The sequence below is a fragment of the Opisthorchis viverrini genome, assembly GCF_000715545.1.
Source record: "Opisthorchis viverrini unplaced genomic scaffold opera_v5_450, whole genome shotgun sequence".
Classification (NCBI taxonomy): domain Eukaryota; kingdom Metazoa; phylum Platyhelminthes; class Trematoda; order Opisthorchiida; family Opisthorchiidae; genus Opisthorchis; species Opisthorchis viverrini.
In genome coordinates this window covers 115,984-138,468 of record NW_008752110.1, presented here as the reverse complement: position 1 = coordinate 138,468, position 22,485 = coordinate 115,984, and the positions used below count along the sequence as shown (strand labels likewise).

General features: G+C 44.3%; 2 protein-coding genes across 2 annotated transcripts; one reads left to right on the top strand and one right to left on the bottom strand.

The window, feature by feature from the left end:
* Window positions 1–1,226: 1,226 nt before the first annotated feature.
* On the bottom strand, window positions 1,227–21,172 carry T265_15356 (hypothetical protein; the record flags this gene model as incomplete). The annotated part of the gene is made up of 10 exons (XM_009177712.1): window positions 1,227–1,530; window positions 3,783–3,851; window positions 6,416–6,533; window positions 6,752–7,029; window positions 9,738–9,822; window positions 12,397–12,494; window positions 13,507–13,686; window positions 16,613–17,114; window positions 19,451–19,628; window positions 20,920–21,172. Coding segments are annotated over 10 exons (1,881 nt in total), but the record flags the coding sequence as incomplete, so codon positions are not given.
* On the top strand, window positions 4,334–7,686 carry T265_11136 (hypothetical protein; the record flags this gene model as incomplete). The annotated part of the gene is made up of 2 exons (XM_009177713.1): window positions 4,334–4,577; window positions 7,544–7,686. 2 exons carry the CDS (start codon window positions 4,334–4,336, stop codon window positions 7,684–7,686), a joined length of 387 nt encoding a protein of 128 aa, XP_009175977.1.
* Window positions 21,173–22,485: the final 1,313 nt, after the last annotated feature.

The following is a 22,485-nucleotide window of genomic DNA, read 5'->3' as shown; positions in this document are numbered from 1 at the left end:
CGAAGAACTGACTTTTTTGTCATCTATGCTACGCTAGTCCGTGCTCAAATAGTAAAATATAGCTGACAAACTAAATATTGTAATATACGTAATATACTATTCATAAAGTTGCTGAACATTCTTCAACAGCTCACGACCGGTTTCACCATTCTTGGGGCTCATCATGTAGGCGCAATTCCCGAGTTTCCGTCGACCTTTTGTTCTACTTGAACCCATATTGCAAGAAAGTAGCGAAATACACTCATTTTCAAACCAATTTGGTTCTGCGAGTAACTCACCTGGAACCCAGCTGAATTTCTCGTTTATGACATTTTCATAAACTAGCGAATCAGCTGGGTTCCAAGTGAGTCTCCCACAAAACCAAATTTTGCTAAACACTGTAACCTTTTGAATGCAGTATGCCGGATTATTCCATCAGTTTGGCTGAGAAACTTAAAGTAAAACTATTTTTGTACGGGGGATACTCTGGAAAGTGTCACATTCTGAGTCTACAGCACGTCCAAAAGTGAACAAACACTGTTCGCAGGTACTCTATTTGACGAAATGAATTTGTATCCATCTGTGAAATGTACAGCTTATACCTCGAATAAAATGTCGCGCGCACACACACACATACACACATTTAATACGAAAAATACAATAGCACCTCTGTACCAGAGACAAGGAATGGAGACCGTGATATCGTTCTCTTTTCTCGGAAGGGGGTTGGACGGGGAGAGACGGCGGAAACGAAGCTGCATACCATGTACATGCATATCACGGAAACTTCGTTCATCATATTGCATTTGGTTCTGGTGTTCGAGTCGACCGATAAGCATGACAGAGTGAAAAGTCAGTTTGTTTTTTAATAAAAAAATCCTAGGTGACGGCAGACAGATGAAATGCACAAAACCAACTAAGTTGAAAGGATGCTACGGGGGCGAGTGGATGGCGGAATCCGATTAGGTCAAATCTGATACACGGAAACGATTTGTTTGCTTGTTCTTGAACGAAATTGAAACGGGGTCAACAACGATGCGTCTCGAGGGGGGGGGGTTGGACAAAGCAATATAAAAGCAAAATGAATAAGATAAGATTCCTCTCTGTAACAAAATAGCAGAACGGAATGTTTCTGCGTTGAACAAGCCAAACACACATGCACGCACGTGCGCGCACACACACACATACAAATGGCGCGCGGGAAGAAACGTGGAGGTAGGGTGTGGACACGGAAACTTCTGTTTCCAAGCCAAGTCTGGATGCTCTCGGTGACTGCCATCCTCAAAAAATTCTTGTATATACGCTGCCCAGATTACGGAGAGTATTCACGTGTTCTATCCTAGGTCGATTCAAAGTCTAGAATGCCTTGTTCACAGTGAGGTTGTGGGAACAGAGTGCCACTCAGAGTGCGGGAAGAGTCTCTCTCCTGAATTAATTACACACAGTGGACGATTGTCGGTTGATCGACTGTCGTGGTTCAATTGTGAGTGAGGCTTGGTATGTCTGTTCCTCGTCCAGGAGCCGAGTTGGATCCAAGAGGTAGTCGGTTACCTGTGAAGGGAAGCATAAAACACGTCTCGGGAATCACCACTTAAGGTCATCATGATACATTGTCGAAATTCGAAATGGAAATTTCAACTGATCTGTCCTATCCAACGGATCATGTTCTCCGATTTAACTGGATTAATGTTTAGCCTTCGTTATAGTTCTTTTAGTGGTCAATATGTGAGCACTGCTCACGGGTCGGATCTAAGACAATTAAATTTCATCACAGTGAGATTACAACAGCACCTGTTTTTACACCGTGATCATACCAAAGGATAGTTGGAATGGAAGGGTTTCAGGCCGACAGATGGTGAGTTTCTTTGAGAGGATACTCGGAATTTACTGTGTGGAACACACTACTCTTGAGGTTGCTGAAAACTCTTCGACAGCGCACGACCAGTTTCGCTCTTCTTAGGGCTCATAAGATAGGCACAGTCCATCATAAACGAGAGGTCCAGCAGGTATTTCGTTGATTCTTCCGCCAAAACCAGGGTAATATACAAGTGAGAGTACTTGATGAAGCCAGCAGTGGGCTTCTGAACAGTTTTCATCAACCTTATGAGTAGTGTTTGGTGCGCTATTGATTCTCAGTCAAACTGACACTGAGAGTACATGTCAACCAATCCAATAACTCTATGTGGTGGGACAGAAACCAGGTATTGGTGAGGTTTGTGATGTCATATTAGCCCAAGATGACTACCTTTTCGGGATCACGATGCGAATATTCCTATAGTGAAGTACTTTTCATTGCGGAGAGTGGACCCTCAAATACACGATTCAAGCAGAGACTCAAAACCATCAGTTCATCGAGAAGTGGTTACCATGCCCTCGAGTAAAGCTACTCGGCTGACTACTTTTACACTCCAAGTGTCCGTCTGACTAAAAGTTCGCGAACCTTAATAGGACACATTATCTGTAAGACACTATGGCAACCAACCAGGGTGGATGGCTGACTCTAGGACGGGGACAAAGAGCCATCAGACAAAATGTTTACCGGACACTTACTGAAGACAAGGCGGAGGACTTTGTAGATTAATGTTATGGCGTTAAGTGTGCCGATACCTAAAGCGTGCCTAATTGTCCCTTGGATCGCTAGTTAATTTAAACGTTCAAACAATGCTGTTAAACCCAAATTGGGGCAAGCATGTAGAAGACGGTTGAACAAGAAGAAAACTGTCCAATTGTGGGCACTGAATACAAACCAAAAAACCTAGACAGGGAATGCAGCCGTAGCGCTCATGATCCAATTAGGTTGCCACCAGTTCTACGTGTGTGGATCCCTGATAAAAGGCATACGCATACTCGGAGCGTTCCCGTAGAGCTGAGGAACATAGTGGATGTGCAGAAAAACGAGCTTTTTTTGCAAACTCCTGGATGGCAAATTCAAATGTCGAGGATATCCGTTCAAATCGTTCAAGCAAGAAAGCGAAAACCGAGAGGAATGACTGATACCTTCTATGGTATCGGGGATGGAAAAACAGTGAGTGAGTTTCCCACTGGAACTGGAACAAGCCGCCAGCTCTAACTCATCCGGTCTAATATGCACGTGTACTAAATCCTTCCGTAAACTGGATTAATACTAGACAGTTCCATAGTTTTGCGGATACCGAACTGAGAGCTGAAGCAACAATATAGTTCTTGGTTACTTTCATCGTTCAGCTGTAGAACCCTTCCGGTGCATAACTGCCATGCAACCCGAACGTTGCACGAGGGCTGGGATACTGTCAGGTTGCCCAGGTCCAGACAGGGGAAGTCGAGAGGCAGAGTTCGGGTTCGAACCACGGACCTTCCGGTCAGTAACTCCGCACTCTAACCACTTAAGCCATCTCACCCCCCATATTGACCTGATTTGTGGACGAACGTATCATACAATACATTAGAAACCACACATCGAGGTATTGGGACGCAATTCTTCAAACATGTTGTTTCATCCCACATTGGTGATGGGCATTTGAATACCAGTGACCGAATTGTGACGATTACAATTTTGTTTAAAACGATGAATAAAATAGGTTATGGTGGTAACGGTGAAGATGGCAACCACAACGATGGTGGAGATGAGGAGGACGATGAGAAAGTTACTTAAAATTTTCTGAATCTAGCTCGGATGGTGGTTTACTCTTAGAGCTTCTCCAAATACAGCTCTAAAAAAGTCAATCAGGTCCACTTTTTCTGGAGGTGGTTCAACCAGATGGATACAAATGTGTCATTAAGATACTCTTACACGTCAGGGAATCGTGAATCACACAGACACTTACTTCTCTTCTATGAGTTATCAGGTACGGCGTCTGATGATACTGTTGTATTTCACGAATAACGTGCGCGATCTGCAACAATTAAGAGGGGGAGAAAGTGAAATGAACAAAATATCTATCGCGCAAAACCCAAAAACTGCAACCAAAAAGTTGCCCGCTGGGTTTCAAGCGTGTCACGCTACCTGACTGGGAAGTCCTGACTGGCGGGTCAATCGATCGTCACAACCAGGACAGTTACTGGGTCGTCCTTCGATCAGTCGGGCACACCAATCACATCGCTTACGTGTAAGCACGTTCACCCCAACATGCGTTGGTGGAGTAGTGGTTACACGCTCGCGTCGAATGTCAGATGTCCGAAGTTCATATCCCGGCGCGGCCATTGGACATGCGCTGCTGATTCGCTCTAATAACAGCGGAACTCGAGTCCGCTGCTTCCTTTTGGTGTGGACTCACCGGAATAATTACGCTAGAACAGGAGAACGACCGTTCAAACGAGAGTGGTGTGACCATGAGCAAAAGTGAAATGTCCATGAACGGTCCACGTGTAGGAATACATGCCTATTGAAACCATTCATTTCGTTCCAACCGTTATCACAAACACTGGTTTACTTAGCAACTTTCCTCTGGCGGAATTCTGTAAGCTATCTTGCTTGTTGGAAGCCCGAGTCTTTGATCTGACCAAAATTTCGGGTTTCTCTGCTCATTTCTATTCAAGTACATTTTTTTCCGTGGATTCTTCAAGTCCATGGTCTCTTCCAATGATCCTTCTCATCATAACGACCATCATGTTAATGCGTGGTAATGCCTAGTCTGGTCGTTAATCCCACCGGTGCACGCCCTGATATCGTTTGAAGATGAAGCCATTTGGGACTGGTATTTTGATGGGTTAGAACAAGTGATCCAGTTTAGGACCCCCGTACTTGATCGATGTGAGGATGATCCTGCAATCTCTGTCACCCAAACTGGTGTAGCAACTACTTTTTAAGCAAAACAACACGTCAGCCAACCATTGCGAACAAGAAGAAGAAAACTGAACCAATTTTCCTTTGTTAGGAACAACGCTGTGTTCAAACGTCGAGTGAATTACGCGCAAGAAAGCAAGCTGTAGAGTCATTCCGAAAGAATGGTAGATTGGCGAACGGAAAGCCTATAAGCTGACAACGGCCCATATCCGTGCGCCTGGCACATCAACGCTACGCGGTAAGCATGCTGTTGGCGTCTTTCAAAAAATCGTCCATTAAACTGTCCATCCTAAAAAGTGATACGATATTGCGCATATACTTTTGTCGTCCACTATTTATGACCAGGACCCAAAATGCGATCGTTTATAAACGGCGTTAGTACTACTCATATACTATGGATTTTCGGACAACAACGAGGCCTTCGCTTACTTTTCAAACATGTACTGAAGCTAGGTTTCGTTGGACAGAAAATAGGCGCCAAACTATTTCCTGACGAAATGAGCCCAAACTGTGCGCTTCATCGATTTTGGGAGCTACAAAAACGACCTTGTACTCGCATAGACATGAAATCATCCACTGCATGACCCGATATACGTCAGTAGAGAAGATCACGTGATGTGCTATCGAATTATCAAGTAGGACAACGTGGGTAAATATAAGTGATGTATTTAGATGAACAACTTTCCGGCAAATGTCCTGATCTATAGGGATTACTCCCACTAGAAAAAATCAATCGCTTAGCTTGTATTTACTCAGGGATGTTTCTTGATTGACAGGAGGCAAAAGGTACTTGGCGTGTTGCATCCCAAGCGATCTAATTCAAGGATTTCTACTGTCTCATCGGTCTGAATTGTGTCGTTGATGTTGATGTTTCGTCCAACATTGTCTGCGGTGGTCACACCCCTGCTAACTAAAACGTTATAGATCTAAGCTACTTGTATAGTAATAAGTAGGCAGAATTCTATTCGAGTATAAACTTGGCTTCAACCCTACCTAATCTCTTCCACTGATTCGTGGGTAAGCGTTGGTGTGACCTGTTAGTCTTTCCAGGAAATCATGCTGCTTCACAAACGATGCATGCAGCAGTTCAGCCTACAGGTATGGTGGCACCTTACCTGAGAAACGAACAGTCTAACAACATCCTGAGTAATGTAAAGTGTGAAATTGCGTGGTTGTGGTGTGCTGCGATGAACCTGAGTCTGCAAGTAACTGGAACTTGTAGCAGAAATGTCCTTATAAGAGGAAGCAATCTTAGCAATAAGGGATGATTGAATCGAGAAAGAAATCCACGTTTATGTGAAACGTGACCTCGTGACACCACAGGGGTTTCAGGACAGAATTCTGTTTATTCTATCTCCATTCTAAAGAGTTTCCTTATCGAGAAACGTCGATGTAGCCTACAATCTGATCATCCCAGACACTGTTGGAGGTTCGCACAGTGGTGCAATGTCCTGAGGACAAGGTTACGGTCCAATGCAGTGATTGATCCGCCGACTCAGTGCCAATCACATTTCAGCCAATCATGAGCTTCCGTCTCATTGACACACTTAAAGAACCCCTATGGGATTCATTGGGTTATCAACTTGTCCACAACATACATGATCAAAACAACTACAAGTCGAGTATCGGAAAATCTGAGTCAGAATCCTATGGTCCGGTTAACATGTGACTCACCATTCGCATTTTGCAAAAATTTACCAAGTTGTTCTCCGTTACATTCAATGCACCTTCTTCGATAAAGGACAAGTCGGTCAGGTACATTCCCAAGTAAGGTATGCAAGGGGGATCACACCTGGAACAAAATAAATTGAGAAGATATATTTATAGTGTAATCTGGGTGGGTCTCAAAACTTTTTACTCTTATGTAGATTAAATCTATCACTAATGTCAAAGCTCTAGTGACTAGACTCCCTCGCGTAAGTCAGTGTTGACCCTTGTTCAGTGACTATGTATTGTGCTAAATGATCGTCGGTCGTCCCCAACTTGTGTTTCGCAATCGTAATCGCTCACCTGTGTAGAGCTTCACGCATAGATTTGAACCGTCCATCTGAGGCAACCAACATTTGCAATCGATCGATCGATTGTTTGGTTTGTTTGCTCACACGCTCCCAAGTGCGCCGCAATCGATAGACCGAGCTATTGACCAGGGCCGCGCAGATTTGCAGCACACCGTTATAGTTTTGGAGACAGCGGCAAATGTTGGCTATTTGGACCCATTTGTCAATACACGTGACACGGTCATTTAGCTCCGTGCGGGAAACGATTTCCGATACGACAAGACGACTAACCTGAAGCAAAGAAAATAGCAAGATTAGTTAAATTCTTTGCCAACAGCAGAAGTTCAGTTTGACTTGAAGATAACTGAAGGTGGTGAAAATTCGACTAAACACTTGAATATGTTTACTACTATGCCATATGATAAATTTCCCCTGGTTGTTGGAACACGGAGTGCTATAAACAGCTGGTATCAGAATCTGGTTTAGCGGTTAGCATTTGCCGCACACCACAGACAGTTTCTGTGAACACGAATATGGATCTGAGGGCATCTTTTCGCGCCAATTTGTAAACCAGGGGGGCCAATATCAGCAAGCGAGCTGGTAGAGAACGCCTGGAAATCATCAGCCAGTCCAAAGATGATAGCATGGTAGTGGGCACCGGCACTAGTAATCCTTATCGTCGATGTACAAGCGTCATCCATTTCAGCATGTTTTCAGCCGAGCTTTCATTTGGACCGCAAACATTTTTTCTGGGTGAGAACGAGCTAATTACCAAGCTTGATGAGCAAACCGATTGCCACCTGAGCAACACCACCTGAGGAACACAACGCGGCCGTCAGGAGGCATGTCCTGTCCTTGATATCCATACACGAGGACCAAGAAGGCCACAAATTCAACTTGGAAAGCGCAGAAATTTTGGCATACGGAGGCACGAGGCACGGAAGATAATTTCTGGATGCATGGTACTCCACGGCAAATTCGATCAACCGGTGCATCGAACTGGACCCAATTTACGCACCCCTACGTGCAAACGACCAACAACTCAACCGGAAAACTCAAGGAGGACCGAATATTGGATTCCCAAACAACGAAACAAGGAACACCTTGGAGGCAAATCAATAAAGGTCACAACCCAGGACTGGAAAGGACAAAGGTCAACCTAGCATCGATCAGCTTACGACCGCAGGGGATGCCAAGCTCAAAGGTCACGTGGGCATCGGCGAATGGGGATACAGGACAACGGAGCAACCAATGGAATCACCCGACCGAACAACTAATCGCGACCAAAGGTCATCCCCTGCTAGCAGCACGTATATTAACACACGCACAACACTACCCAACGCACAACCACCAACCCACCGCTACGCACTACTACGCTCCACAATAACGCACTAATGATGTCACCTCGATTGGTGACGAAACGTTTGCAATCAAATTGCCCAGCTCAGCGAACAAGCCAACAACCACCATCTACGATACCTCTATATAGGGTTAAGTTGAAATCACGGTACTCACTAACGAAGATAAACTGGGCAGTATAACAGAAACTTGAAACAGCAGTTGCCCGATTGTTCACTCGGAAACCAAACCGAAGGATAAACTCTGTTAGAGAGCTTATCTAGTGTCTGAATACATGCCAGAATGTATACCAGTCCAAAAGCTGGGCTATAAGATCGTGTTACCTCTCCTTTCACTGCACAGGAATAGACCCAGACTTAAGCATCGCTGAGACCCCGGGATGCCTAAATGGGGCTCAATCGCTTGAACTAGTACTCTAAACTCAGTTACCCGATTGCTTTAGTCCATCAGGGGCACATAACAGGTTTGGAAAGTTCAATTCAATTCTGCGAATACTGAGTGTCCCTGTGTAGCTCTCTATCGAGAGCAGCGCTTGCGAATTTTGCGTGCACGCGTAGATGCAGTGACAACCGACCGTTCGGACAAATTGGGACCCGAAAACTGCGCACAGGGGACCCGTGCAGTTGCACCAACTGGGACTGTACATCCTGTTAAGTAGCAAGTAATTTAAGTCAACTAATGAGGGTTCCTCTGCTTTTTTCAACAGCTGAGTTAACCGGTTTTTCACATTATCCGACCATAGCTAATAAATCTGATCGAAGAATCACGAAGCTAGTCCGACATGGTCTACAGTACACACAGCATTATTATATTTTACGCAATATCTGAGTGATCTGTTGTTGTCAGACATGGAATAGAACTGCTGTAGGCACCAATAGAAAGTTCTCAGTAAGCTAATCTTGGACAGCCGATATATGCGGAGTTCTGCTCTACCCTGGTGTGCACCAACCTGGAATTCCACTGTCTCGAGTCAAAAGGGGGAACATTTCTTCTGGCGATGCACACAGCTTGGTAGCCAGTCACATCTCAATCTGAACGTTTGGTCGAATTCCATTGGCAGTTTAATAATTGAGGCGATTACCTTAGTTTCCGCGGGCCAGGTGAATGGAGACCCACTTTGATCCCAACCACTGACGTCTCAATCCACGAACCTCCAGTCGGTAAATTGACGCTCTAACCACTGACACATCTCACCCCGAATGAGCCACAGTCAATTACTGATTGTTCGTTGTAAGCTCAGTTCACTTTCATGCTCACAAAATATCTCCATCCAACTGGTTTTCCATTTCTTCAATTGTTGAACCCATATTTGAACGAGAACGGCGTGTCTTATTGGAATGACATTCATATCTGGGCTCCTGTCGTTAGTCTGCACGACAACTTTATTGTAGGGAAATAACTCGGGCCATGTATCAAGTCACTAATTAGACAGAGGGACGGACGACTAGACAGACAGATAAACAGATTGATGAACACACAGATGGGTAGATAGACGATCAGACAGACAGAAGATGGACAGACAGACAGACAGACAGACAGCAGACAGACAGACAGGTATACAGACGGATAGACAAACGGACAAAAAGTTGGTAAACGGATGTGCGGGAAATAACACAAATACTACCTGATACAGGACTCACCTCATTGAATCGCTTGCAAACCAACAACACATGCTTTGACTTTTCTTCCTTGTTCGGCTTCATCCAAGACTGATTGAGAAGTTCTCTGCAACGACAGGCGGGAGAGAGCCTTGTTGAATTGTGGAAAGTGCAGTTCCGCATTTGATAGATTTGATTCGTATTAGGATGGTGTTCTCACGAGCAGTGTTCCGTACCCGTTTGTCCAGCAGTTCGACCATGAGACTAAAGGGGGATGTCCGCCAGTCCAGATCCGTATATTTTGTTCTGTGCAACAAGATGCCATTTCCACACTTCCTAGTTGCTTATAGTCCTGTATCTTTACTAATGCCCCGTAGTTTACACCGCCTCATGGTTTGTTCAGGTAGTTTCACCTTCTGAACTGTGTTCAAAACCTTACCTTAATCGAATTTGCACGTTGGTCAAGCCTGAAAACATGGCTTTCGTAGACATCAGCGGAGTATCTTAAATGATTTGGCGTAAATTCTTGAGATACACTCCTTTACACATCAGTTTGATTTCAAACAGAGGCTAAAATGGCTCTCAGCTGAAGCTCTCGTTTATGATATTCTTCAATTCAGTGTGCTGCACAAAGGCTGCTTCATGTGTCAGTTGGTATGATACTACTCATAAAGTTACTGAAAACTCCTAATCTTTTCGAATTACGTCTGGGTTCAGGTAGAACGTGGGACTGACGGAAACTAGGAGAATGCGCCTACATGGTGAGTCAGAAGAAGAAAGGCAAAACCGGTCGTGGGCCGTCGAAGAGTTTTGAGCAAACTTCGAGGTGTAGCGCAAACTTGAAAAACGGATCTGAACTACATAGGTACACCTAAACCGCTGTCTATGGAAGTATCCAAACGACATTTTATCAACCAGGCTGTGCAGCTTCTATAGTCTTGGTTGCGAAGTCACTATCATCCCATCGGTCCTACGTGGCCTAACTGCTGTCGCACGCTGCAGTACTGGTTACCTTAGTCGAGTCGATGACGTTCCTTGGGCAAGATTTTCTAAACAGTTTTGCTACGCTCTTCAGGTCTACAGTGTAACAGCTCCAATGTTTGCATAGATGCCATCTACGTTGAGCGTTGTGATGGCTTAGGTCATGGGAAGGCAGTTTTATGGGCACATACCATCAAGGCATGGCGAGCTACCAACTCGCTGCAAGCTCCCTTTCCGTTCGTACTTTGTGATAGTATTTTTACCTTTATTTGTCAGCGCGACGAGCTTTTTCTTACCTGTACAACTACAACGCTTATCTGTTAACCCAAGCGCTACAGGAGACATGTTCAGCAACCAAACAAGCCCTAAAATCTGTGATCTACACCAGTACAGCCAAAAGTATTTCAAAACATGAGTAAACAGCAGCTGTGATCTCACGTTTTCAACCAACCTGGTTAACAAACTGTTCAAGAAGTTTCTCGAACACTTCCATTAAAAAGAAACAGAAAACCACCATCAAGTGCAGAGCTCCAAGAAGTACACGATTTGGCGCATAGCGTGTCTAATGTTTTAAGCCGGCCCGTGTTTGTTGTATCCCAGAACTGCGATGCTAAAGGATTTCTTTTCTTCCATATGTGGGGGTGAGTCATGTAGCTACTAAGTCTATAACGTATTCGTGACTATCTGTCTGGAGCAGGCTCTCACAGAAATATTCTGGTGAGTCAAATTTTGGTGACTAAGCTTGGAGCCAAAAACAAGTTGTCTTTTTTATTTTGTAATATGGCAAACATTGCCTCAGCTTTCTGGGGTTTCGTCGTTGAAATTTATGGTGCGTTCCAAAAACAAAATGAACAAAGCTTTGTTGAATTCAGATTATCAGGAGAGTAAAATTCCTGAATGTAACCTCAGAACGCCCGAAACCTACTGCTCCACCAAAATCTCAACAAGGAAGCCGGCAAGCATCCAGGCCAGTCAATCATTCAATCAATTCAGCAAAAGCTGATGGGTGTTCATTCACGCCACAGAAGCACGACCGAATGTGATCTGCGTTCAGGCATTTTATAGAGGCACGATCGATGTTGATGGGTGTTCACTAGTGCCTATCAGACAGCCTGGGTCAATATTGGAAAGTCCCCTCTAAATAGCGTGGGGCCGTTGTAACTTTAGCTCTTGCACTCGCACGCTGGTAATGTGGTGAAATATTGGCAGCTCGGGTGAGTTTATTGGTTGTTGATCAGATGGCTGTTGATCTGTTCGCCGAGCTTGGCAATTGGCTTGCAAACGTTTGCAAGCCAATTGCCAAGCTCGGCAAACAGATCAACAACCATCTGATCAACAACCAATAAACTCGCACGCTCTCGCACTCGCTTGTTCGGAATATAGCTGTTGTGTTCCCTTCTGTGAGCCTTTTCTCCGGGAACTAGGCAATGGAGCGGGTCAGAAGCAGATACCTCAGATTGACGAATCAGAAGATATAGCACAGATGTAAATTAGTCAGCAACTCTGTGAGTAGTGTGTTACGTCTAGTTTATGTGAGCTTTGTCATCAGTTAAGTGTGACGGGTTCAACAAACAAAATGGATCACAGGTAAGCTCATATCATATTCACAGGCAATTTCTGAGCAGCTGTCATCCGCTTAAGCCAGAACAATTAATTTTCTGGTGGATAGTCCATCAACCAGGATATTTCGAAATAGGAATGGACCTGATTTGGAACTTACTCGCTTCTGATTGAACGGAATATTTGGAAGTCGAGAAGGGTCAGTTGTTCAGATATATCCAGGGCTGTCAGCGTGTCAAAATTTTTTTCCGACGGGATCTATGGAAAATTGACAAGACGTATGCTCAGGGTAGTTGACAGGCATTCATATTGCACAAGTCATAATAACAGCACAGTGTTGCTGCTCGGCGTTTGCGTACTTTATCCGGTCACCCTCCACGTAAACATCGGGTAAGCTCAAATGGTGGCGTCGTAAACTGCCACTGCTATGCTGGCCCTTGGTTTGCCGTCCCTCCTACATTAATACCATAGGTTGAGATGGACTTTAGTGGGGTTAAGGGGAGATTGCTACAGCCGTATTTACAGAGTGGTCCCGAGATCTTCCACTAGGCCAAGCTAGGATCTACATGACGGCAAGAGAAGTCCGAAATAGGAGTATACTTTTATCATTGGTCCCTATTTTGACCAATCGGGATATGCCTTCTTGCGGCCCGTGACCTTTCGCGATCCACTCAAACTACGCGGTACTCGCTTGTTTCGAGTATCTCGCCTCCGGTCACCAAAAGCGTCAGATCATTTGTGAGTATCAGTTGGGATAAGTAGTAAGTAGTAGTATGCAAGTGGGTTATACAAATTTACACGCAACTTCGAATAAAATTACAATGAAAGAGCCCATAGATGTCTCAGCAATCGGATATGAGAGCACGTGCCCCCTTCAGTTCAAAGTTATTTTTTCCAAAATATCGGATCGACTTCAGGAACGGTCATCTATAATCAGTTAGCCACTCGCTGTAGGCCATTTGGTTGAACTTTCTTCACCAAGGAAATCAAACAAAGCCTTCGCTATTTTGTAAAAGTAACTTGACATTGTACTCAAGCTGCCTTGGACTTGGTGACGCAGTAGATAATATTTTTGTTCATTCGGCTGACTTGTGCGATCCGTAATCACGTGAAATACCGCATTCTTACTGTTGTCATGATACCCGGTTATTGGCCGTGATACGAAGTGCTCATACCTACCTACATCTGAAGGAAAATAACTCAATTCATTTCGTCCAAAGCGCGTTCATGAAAGCTCACCAATATTGTATCAGACACGAAGGAAACTCACTTTTGTTGGGGTAAGTATACTATCCAGATTGATACGGTTTTCCACAAGTTGATCACAAAGCATTTGTCTCAAAAGTTGTCCGGCTGCCTTTTGATCATTTGGAAGTAACTGAGGACAGGTGACAAGCGATTCTAGCAAACTCTTCATTTCTTGTTTCAACAGAGCATCACCGTCGAAATCCTGCGAAACAAGAAACGGACAAATTAAAGGGATATAACTTAACTGTTCAGTTTTACTTTCATATCACCGAAAGCCAAGCCGTCAGTTCGATGGAGGGGGACACAAAGATATTCCATAAAGCTGTTTGTTGATCACCAAGCGACCAGATAAGATACAACCATCTCGGTCTGGTTAGAACTGAAACTCAGTCTTTTTTAATCAACATGTCGTCCCACAAATGAGGCTCACCCATTCTAAGAGACCAGGAAGAACCATACAGCTGTCTCCTTCTTGGAATGAATCATCGGTGTTCAGCGTGCATCTGCTGACTGGAGGCGCCACTATATCACGTCCTTATCGTTTGGGCACTCGTGTCCGAACGGTGTGGAGTCAAGAGAATCTGTCGTGCGATACGCCCTGCTGATGAGTATTATCAAAGATAAAACGAAGTTACGGTGCTCCTCGGTTGTTTAGCCCAGACTGGTCTCACTTGAAAGACGAAATATCGATTGGAATTTCAGGAATCTCTAAAATTCTATGAGAGTATAATCTTTCGTTTACTGGAGTCTCTCCAGGCAATCCAAGACCAGGTAAATAAGCTCAATTACCCCCCTCCCATTTTTCTGTATGAGACGCGCAAACTTGTCTTGGAAGGCCTGAACAAAAAGTACTATTGTTTGATGGCTTATGGAGGCAATCCAAGACCAGGTAAATAAGCTCAGCTAGCCCCCTCCCACTTTTCTGTATGAGACTGACAAACTTGTCTGGAAGACCTGAACGAAAAGTAGTATTGTTTGCTGGCTTATGAGCCTCAAAGGAAAACTTTTCGTGACAGACGTAGGTCAAAATCAAATGCAACCTCATTGCAGAATGACTGCGGTATATGGTCTGCTTGCCGAGACGTATGGAATATCGGACCAACTGAAATATGAGGTGGCTATCGATTAGCCTGAAGAATATCAGAAAAGGAGATTCCACTGGAATTCGGGTTAGTCTCCCGTTAAAACCAAATAAGTGGGCGAATGGACCTATTCGCTAATCGCGTGCAAAATCGGTGCTCGATGCCTACACCCAGCCGAAGAGCCCAAGATGGGTGAAGCTGGCAGTGCGTAGTCGAACAGTTTTCAGCAACCTTATGCGTTCCTTTAGAGAAAAAACGATGTTTATTTTAAACGAACTGTAAACTAGAAATGGTTCAGAGAAAAGTTCACATGGAAGCGAAAGTCTGACGTTCGGAGATGATTCGACGAAAAGACGAAAAATCACTTGGTCTTATCAGTTTATGTAACCAAGTGGCGTGTCCTACGAAGAAGAAGCTATCTCCTTCCAAAGTTGCAAAAAAGAGACGTCTGCGCTCGCACAGAGAGACCGTGAGCCTAACGACCATCTTTCACTAACCATACTAACCAATAAATCACTTGGCGAACAGAGAAGCAACATCGCATGACTGAGAGGCGAGAATATGACAGTGGAAGCCAATTTTGTGCTAGAAACGGAATACGAGGTATTACACTCCGCATGACTCATTTCGTCCCTGTTAACTTTGGACCGATTCACTTAATTCACTCTTAGTTCTTGCGTTCGGACACTAGTGATGGCTGGGTTTAGAACTCCGAGCTTGTCCATCATTTTGTACTGTTCGCATGCGTACACGTTTGGTCAATTTTTCCCCAATCTCCGGTGTCCTGCCTAACCCTATTCTGTCGGAACATGAAGGTACAAAAACGAGTCCGGATAGCCTGGCGGTTAAGACACGAAACTTCCGGCCTGAAGATACTCGGGGATCCAGGCACAACCCTAGCATTCGTGCTTCCTTTGCGTTGTAAGTGAAAGGACATCACAACTGAATGGCTACCGTTTTCGTTTTATTTATTATCCATTCATTTAGACTACTACTAATTATTTAATCAATTTTATTGCAAAAGTACAGCCTAGTCGCACTGAACTGCACTCAACTCAATTTTGACGAAGTTTCTCGGCTTGTAGTAATTCAAAATGCTTTGTCGAATCACGTGTGTATTCACGGTTCGGTCCTAAAAGCCTGAGAGTAACTGAGGTATCTCATCAACACCTGTTAATTTGTTTCACGTAGTGCCGTGGAACTCGCGATCCAACAATTGGTTTTTACCCTGGTGCTTGTGAACCAGCTTTCTGAACAGGAAACCTTCCATTTTGGATGGAGACGAATAGGCTGACACGCCAGTGACCGTAATATTGCAGTCAGGCACGCATATAATCGTAACGTGCTTGATGAGAATTCGAGTCACTTGGTCGTACGTTGCTCACGTCCCCTGGATCATTCTTTCATTAGCATATAGGAGAGTAAAAGTGGCCACTTGTAAACGTTCGCCCAGTGTATTTTACACCTCTTGCTTTGTATCTCTTGAAAAGGGAAACCTATTGCGGAATTTGTGGAGTCGCTTTGTAGCATTTGCTTGGATTCGAGCAACAGTAAATGAATATCCAGGAAAGTTCAGAAAGACGCGTTCAAAGAGAAGATGGATTGTGAGTTTTTGTAAACAAAATGCATATGAGAGTTTTGCTTCCCTATCCAATGGTCTGTAACTGTTCAGTTGGCATTTTCTAATAAATAAATCCTCGGCGAAGGTTTCCTTCCTTTCACTAGAATAGGCATAATGTCAACACGTTACCACCCGCAGTGCTATTTCATTCTAGCAATCCTTACATTCCAGGAGCATATCACCTAATTTGATGTCATTCATGAAGATCACTAAGGCCATTTTCTGGCGTCTTTTCGTTTTTCAGTGATGGCAGGTACCTTCTGATTTCTCGAATCGTCTGCAGACTTTAGGCTATCTGGACCGTTCTCCATGGTGCACCACAGCATGTGCAGAGTGAATGTTTTTGGAAAAATCATACCACTAGCTAAACAGTGAGTAGTTAAAGTTAAGAGGCATTCTCGGGCACACTAGAATTGGCTACGTACATCGGGAAATTTGGTAATCCAGTGACGCACGACATTGAGCACACGTAGACAAGAAGCCGTCGCCATCATCATGGAACGTCTAGTTTGCTGGTCTATATTGTTCTGAGGTGCCTGAGTTAAGTTGTTTGACGTTCCGTTGATGGACGCCGCATTGTTCTGTCCGGCTGCACTGGCACGTCCGTTGAACTGGAATGAACCGGGTGATATGTTGGAAAGACTTGACAAGGTGGTAACCGTAGTTGATCCGCCCAAGGTCGATGTGACTGCAGAAGTGCTTGGCAGTGTGCAAGCCACTGTTTTATATCCTATATTTGCTGCAGCCGCAGATGCCGTACCAGCCGAAAACCGGAGAGCTGCTCGATTCAGGTTTGGGCCAAGCCCCATGATGCCTGCTGCTGCCAAGGGGCAAGCACTGCCGGCGGTAGCAACGGCAAACGCCTGAGCCGCAGCGGTATTGCTGGAGCTGTCAAGGAATAACAAATTGGATATTTCAGTTGTACACCTAAATGCAAAAAGAAGGCAGCAGATGAAGGTACACCATGGATAGGCAGTAAGCATTTCGTCTCGACTTGTTTGGGTTTCATTAAGTGGGGACAGAAAGTCCGCTGAAACTGATAAGTAATCAGACGGAGATCTTTGACCATTCAGTGGCACATGACTTCAGTCGATAATAAAAGCTGTTAAGTGCTGTGCAGCTGTGTTATCTCTGAAACCAATTGTTCCTTTTCCAGGAAATGTTCTCCGATGCCGAATAAGGTTGTGGCTAACTGATTGGATCCGCAATCATTTTTAGCCAAGTCAGGGAAAAAGTTGGGCCACTGATTCGGAAAACATTGGAACAAGAAGACATCAAGCAGTTATTTTTGTGACTTACAGAAATGGAAAACCCTAAAGTGACATGGCATGGCATCTGGCAAGCTGAAAGTTACCAGTTATTGGGTGATGTAAGGAGAGAAAAAAGTACAATGAGCTTCAAAACGGGGACGAGTTCAAATCAAATTGAACCGTTTTCCAGGAGTGGAAACAGGGTCATGCAAACCGGGGTGGATGGCAGACGAAAAAAATCGGTAGTAAACGTATGCTAGCTCAGGAGAACCGACAACTTCGGTGGACTTGAACGAATTAACGAAGGACAAAAAAGAACGGAATATATCTATTTTTGAGCGGTGCTTGCGATTGTAAACCTCGAGGTAAGTCATATTAGGGTGATCAAAAGGCTAGTCGCCAGACAGATGAAGCTCCTAGGGTGAGTTATTCCCGTCTACTTTGGACTACTCGTTTTCTATAAAGGGCTCGCTACAGTGAGGCCTGAGGCGCTAGAGAACTTCAGGACCAGATTGCGAGTTCATTCAGTCCCCTTGGTAGAATCTAGAATGTTTTTAGAGCGCAACCAATCAAATCGGCGTCAGGCCAACTGAACTGGATGCGAGCACAAACGTGCAACCAAAATTCATGACAACTATTCACTTGCCTCCGTGCACGAAGAGCAAGATTGACACAAATTCAAATAGAGCACCATTCAACTGTTGGCTCAAGCAAGAACAAAGGAAGAACGTGAATTCATGGAAGCTTGGCTACAGTGAGGCCTGAGGCGCTAGAGAACTTCAGGACCAGATTGCGAGTTCATTCAGTCCCCTTGGTAGAATCTAGAATGTTTTTAGAGCGCAACCAATCAAATCGGCGTCAGGCCAACTGAACTGGATGCGAGCACAAACGTGCAACCAAAATTCATGACAACTATTCACTTGCCTCCGTGCACGAAGAGCAAGATTGACACAAATTCAAATAGAGCACCATTCAACTGTTGGCTCAAGCAAGAACAAAGGAAGAACGTGAATTCATGGAAGCGTGGCACTCCATTGAAAAAGCCATCAACAAACACATTGAAATCGACCCAGTCGATCGAGCACTGTAAGCAAAAGAACTACGGGACCACAGAAGGCAGAGACAAACAAACTAAAACAAACAAACAAGCTTAATCAGGCTGAAGCAAGGAAACTACCGAAAATTGAAAACGCCATCACAAGCATCCAAATTCAAGGAAGATAGATTACAGCGCGACACAGACGGGAACAGATAAGCCGAAAACGGATCTGAAACACTCCGAAACAGTCATCTAAACAACCAATGGAATACGACGCGTACAGACCATAACGCAGCGCAAATCACGATCATGCCAATAATACTGCTGTATATACCAATTAGCCAGCCACATCAACGGATAGTAGATACTCTTCAAGAATTATATAAAGCAGCTAGGCACGGAGGATGTACCCGCTCAGCTGCACACTGATGATGTATCCTTGACTACTGACGAAACGTTTGCAAATCAATTGCCAAGCATGGCGACAGATCAAATCATGCCAATAATACTGCTGTATATACCAATTAGCCAGCCACATCAACGGATAGTAGATACTCTTCAAGAATTATATAAAGCAGCTAGGCACGGAGGATGTACCCGCTCAGCTGCACACTGATGATGTATCCTTGACTACTGACGAAACGTTTGCAAATCAATTGCCAAGCATGGCGGACAGATCAACTACCGTCTGATCAAACAACAGTGACCAGATAGGAAAACAATGTCGGGGTCACGGTTGGGTTTTTCGTTGAAGTTCCCGCTCCACAGTACCACGAAATAGAGCGTGGAGTCCTTTAGACTCCATGGTGACCACGATAAGCAAATCACATCTGGTAGAAAATGCTTTGAGGAAGCTTACGATCTCAGCCATATAGGTGCTTCAGAGGTGCCATAGAGGTGCCTTCTCAATAAAAATCAATGTATGTTGTAGTTAGACCATAAGATAAGGCTGATAGCTCCAGTGATAAACTAACCGACGTTTTGAACGTCTCGAGGACGTCACCACAGTTCCGGCCCTTGTTCGCATCGGAGTTGCTGTATCGCCGATTGTTCCTTGGAACGTACTGTTTCGTGGTGACATTACTTCAGGATCGGGGCAGGAGAACACCGAGGGACGTTTTGGTTCATCCACGTTTGAAACAGCACCGGACCCTGGAAAAATGTAACAGCCAAATTATTTTTGTGATGGACGATGAGGTTTTTTTGAGCTTGCATAGGTCTGTTAGCACTTTCTAGCTTTTTACTTCATTCTTTTAAGAAACAGCTACTCAAGGTGTACGAGGATTGCTGTAATCTCTACGTAGATAGAAAGACGGTTTGATGAAAACTAATCATTTCGCAATCCCTTCTGATCAATAGAGACCGATTACTTACAAAACTAAGAGCCAGTAAGCCAAACAAGTTCACAGGAATGAATTATGGTCTGCGGATGAGTGTGAGAACTGTTTATGTCCCGATCGATTGGCCTGCGTGACCGGAAGTCACGTGAACAAACCATGGAACACTCAGCGCACCCTCACGCCCTCTGAGTGTACAGACACGGGTTGCGTGGGTGAATAGCACTTTCCAAACAATAATTTCGCACGGATCTTGGTAGATGAACCGCTGCTTGACAGAGTATTTTAAAAATAGTATCAGAATCAACCACGTGACTGGTATCATCCAAGTAAGAGACAACTGCGCTGATAATTGACCTCCAAGGCCCGTCCGTCCACCCAAAACGGGTTATGCGCCTTTATACCGTTACATAACTGCTGTGTCATTTCACAAATGTGTTATTGTGTGTAAGAACAGATAAAGCAGTGGACTACGTTAAAAAGTCATAAAACGTGTGTGGTTGGGGTTACCATAAAGAACAAAAGTTAATGTCATATGATTTCCTACAGAAATCAATACGATGATTCCATGCATAACCCCTCTGGCTCATGATTGCGATGAACTCGAAAGGTATGAGGTTCATCCTGTATTAAATATACTGAAGAGAATAGTTATAGTGTTGCGATGCCCACTTATTTTTCTGAGACTACTTCCAAAAATTACTAGGCTCCTTGAATAATCGATGGTCTGTATGAGTGCAAAGTCTTCTGGTGCAACATACGCGTTCAACATATGCGTTAGTTTCTGTATCTATTCGTCTGGTATTTTCCAATGCCTTTACTGTGCCTTGAATCTCTGGCGACAAGGACCAATCAATAGCTTAGTGACCTAGTTCTGCTGGGGCATGTAAAATGTCCGCAAATACCTATTTGATTTCCCGGTAACGTGACGAAATATTCAGGATATTCGTAGACCCCTGAGTAAGCATTGGAGTCTCTCGGTTTCCGAATCTAACTCCAATGACATCGGATATAGCATAGAAACTGTGTGCTGAAGTGCAACGTGTTCCGACCCGATTTATGGATTGATCGTTAGGTAAGTAAGAGGAACAGTAAATTTGACTTACATGACACGACCGACCCACGTGCGTAATCGATATTAGCATTGTACATCTGTCTCAAGCTGGTCCGAAAGGGCAAGGAGTCGATACGTTCCGGTCGAAGATCAACCGTCTTATTGCATGATCCCGCAAGCACGTGGGGATTAACTGGTTCCTCTGTGCCACATACAGCCCCGGCGATGAATTTGGTCGATCCAATAAATCGATTTTGCAACTCCAGCTCGAGAGGTTGGTCATCTGAGTTCTTGTTTTTTGGGACCTGGAGTATTAGTGTTAGTAGCAGTGTGAGAGCAGGGACTTAAGAAGCAAAAGTCTAATGGTACCCTCTGTTTTTTTTTGAAAAATGAAACTGAACTGTCCTCACCTACGTTTGACCTCCGCTTTGTCGTTTAACCCTCTGAAATATCAAGTGATGCTTGGTGAAAAACTGAGGTGAACGTGCGGAATTTTTCATCTAGTTTTTGGCTCAGTTCAGGGTTAATGACTCAAAATGATGATAGTGAAACTTTAGTTACGCAAATTGTCACCGGATTCGCCACCAGAACGCACTAGATGCCATGGTAAAACGAAAACCGCAAAACGAAGGTGTTTGACTCCGATTGGTCAAGCTTTTCACCAATGGGAGAGCGTCTTGCCCCAATCTCTGGCTAGCTAACGGGCACAACGCTCTGTGGACGCATGCCTAATTATTAGGTTTGAATTTCTTTCCACAAAAGTGGAAAGCTTGTTTTAGCACAAGAAAAATTTACTTAAAACGCAACATCCGAAAAGAACTGATGGGGTAACAGCACGCAAAATAGCCGTACGATCGATCGATATTTTATGATGACCCAGTCAATCTGAGATACAAGAAGACTGTTATTTAAGCTGAAGTGGATCCAAACACAATGATGACATTTTTGGAATAAACTATTCAAACGGTTGATCACAAATTCGGTAGAACTCAGGTGTGGGGGCACATCACAGTATTCGTCTACGAGAAAATTTGTGCCACATGTGACGTGCAGTGAAGAGCGCATCACTACTAATACATCGTAATTAGATTTCCAAAGATGTGCGTTACTTGTTTTCGATTTTCCTGGAAATCACTGCGGACACTACTCTAGCTGTGGAATTGATTCTCCACGGTATTCCTGTGAGTTGTCGCGCGAGAAGTAGCGTTGTGAACTCCATCCAGATGGAGATGTTGACCTGAGATTAGTTGGCATTTGATGATGATGACAAGTGATAGCGTCACAAACTCGCCGACGCCTAGGAAGTTGGCAAAACCTACTTAGGTTGCCAAAGATCCCTGGGAGTTTTAGCTCTGTCGCATAACTGCAGACCTTGGATATCATTAGACTGGGAATGAAATCCATCGATGCCGGGACTTGGTTCATTCTTGTGCCACTGTAGATTTTTGTGAGGCAACCAATTATCATTGGTCCAGCATTGCTTTCTGACGCTTCGACAAGAACCGATAATCCGAGGAGCAAGCATAGATCCACTTGGATAGATTGAGCCGAGACCCATTGAAGCGTTTCTCTGATTACCTTTTAAACACAATGGCAGACAGCGTCTTTGGTGGAATGA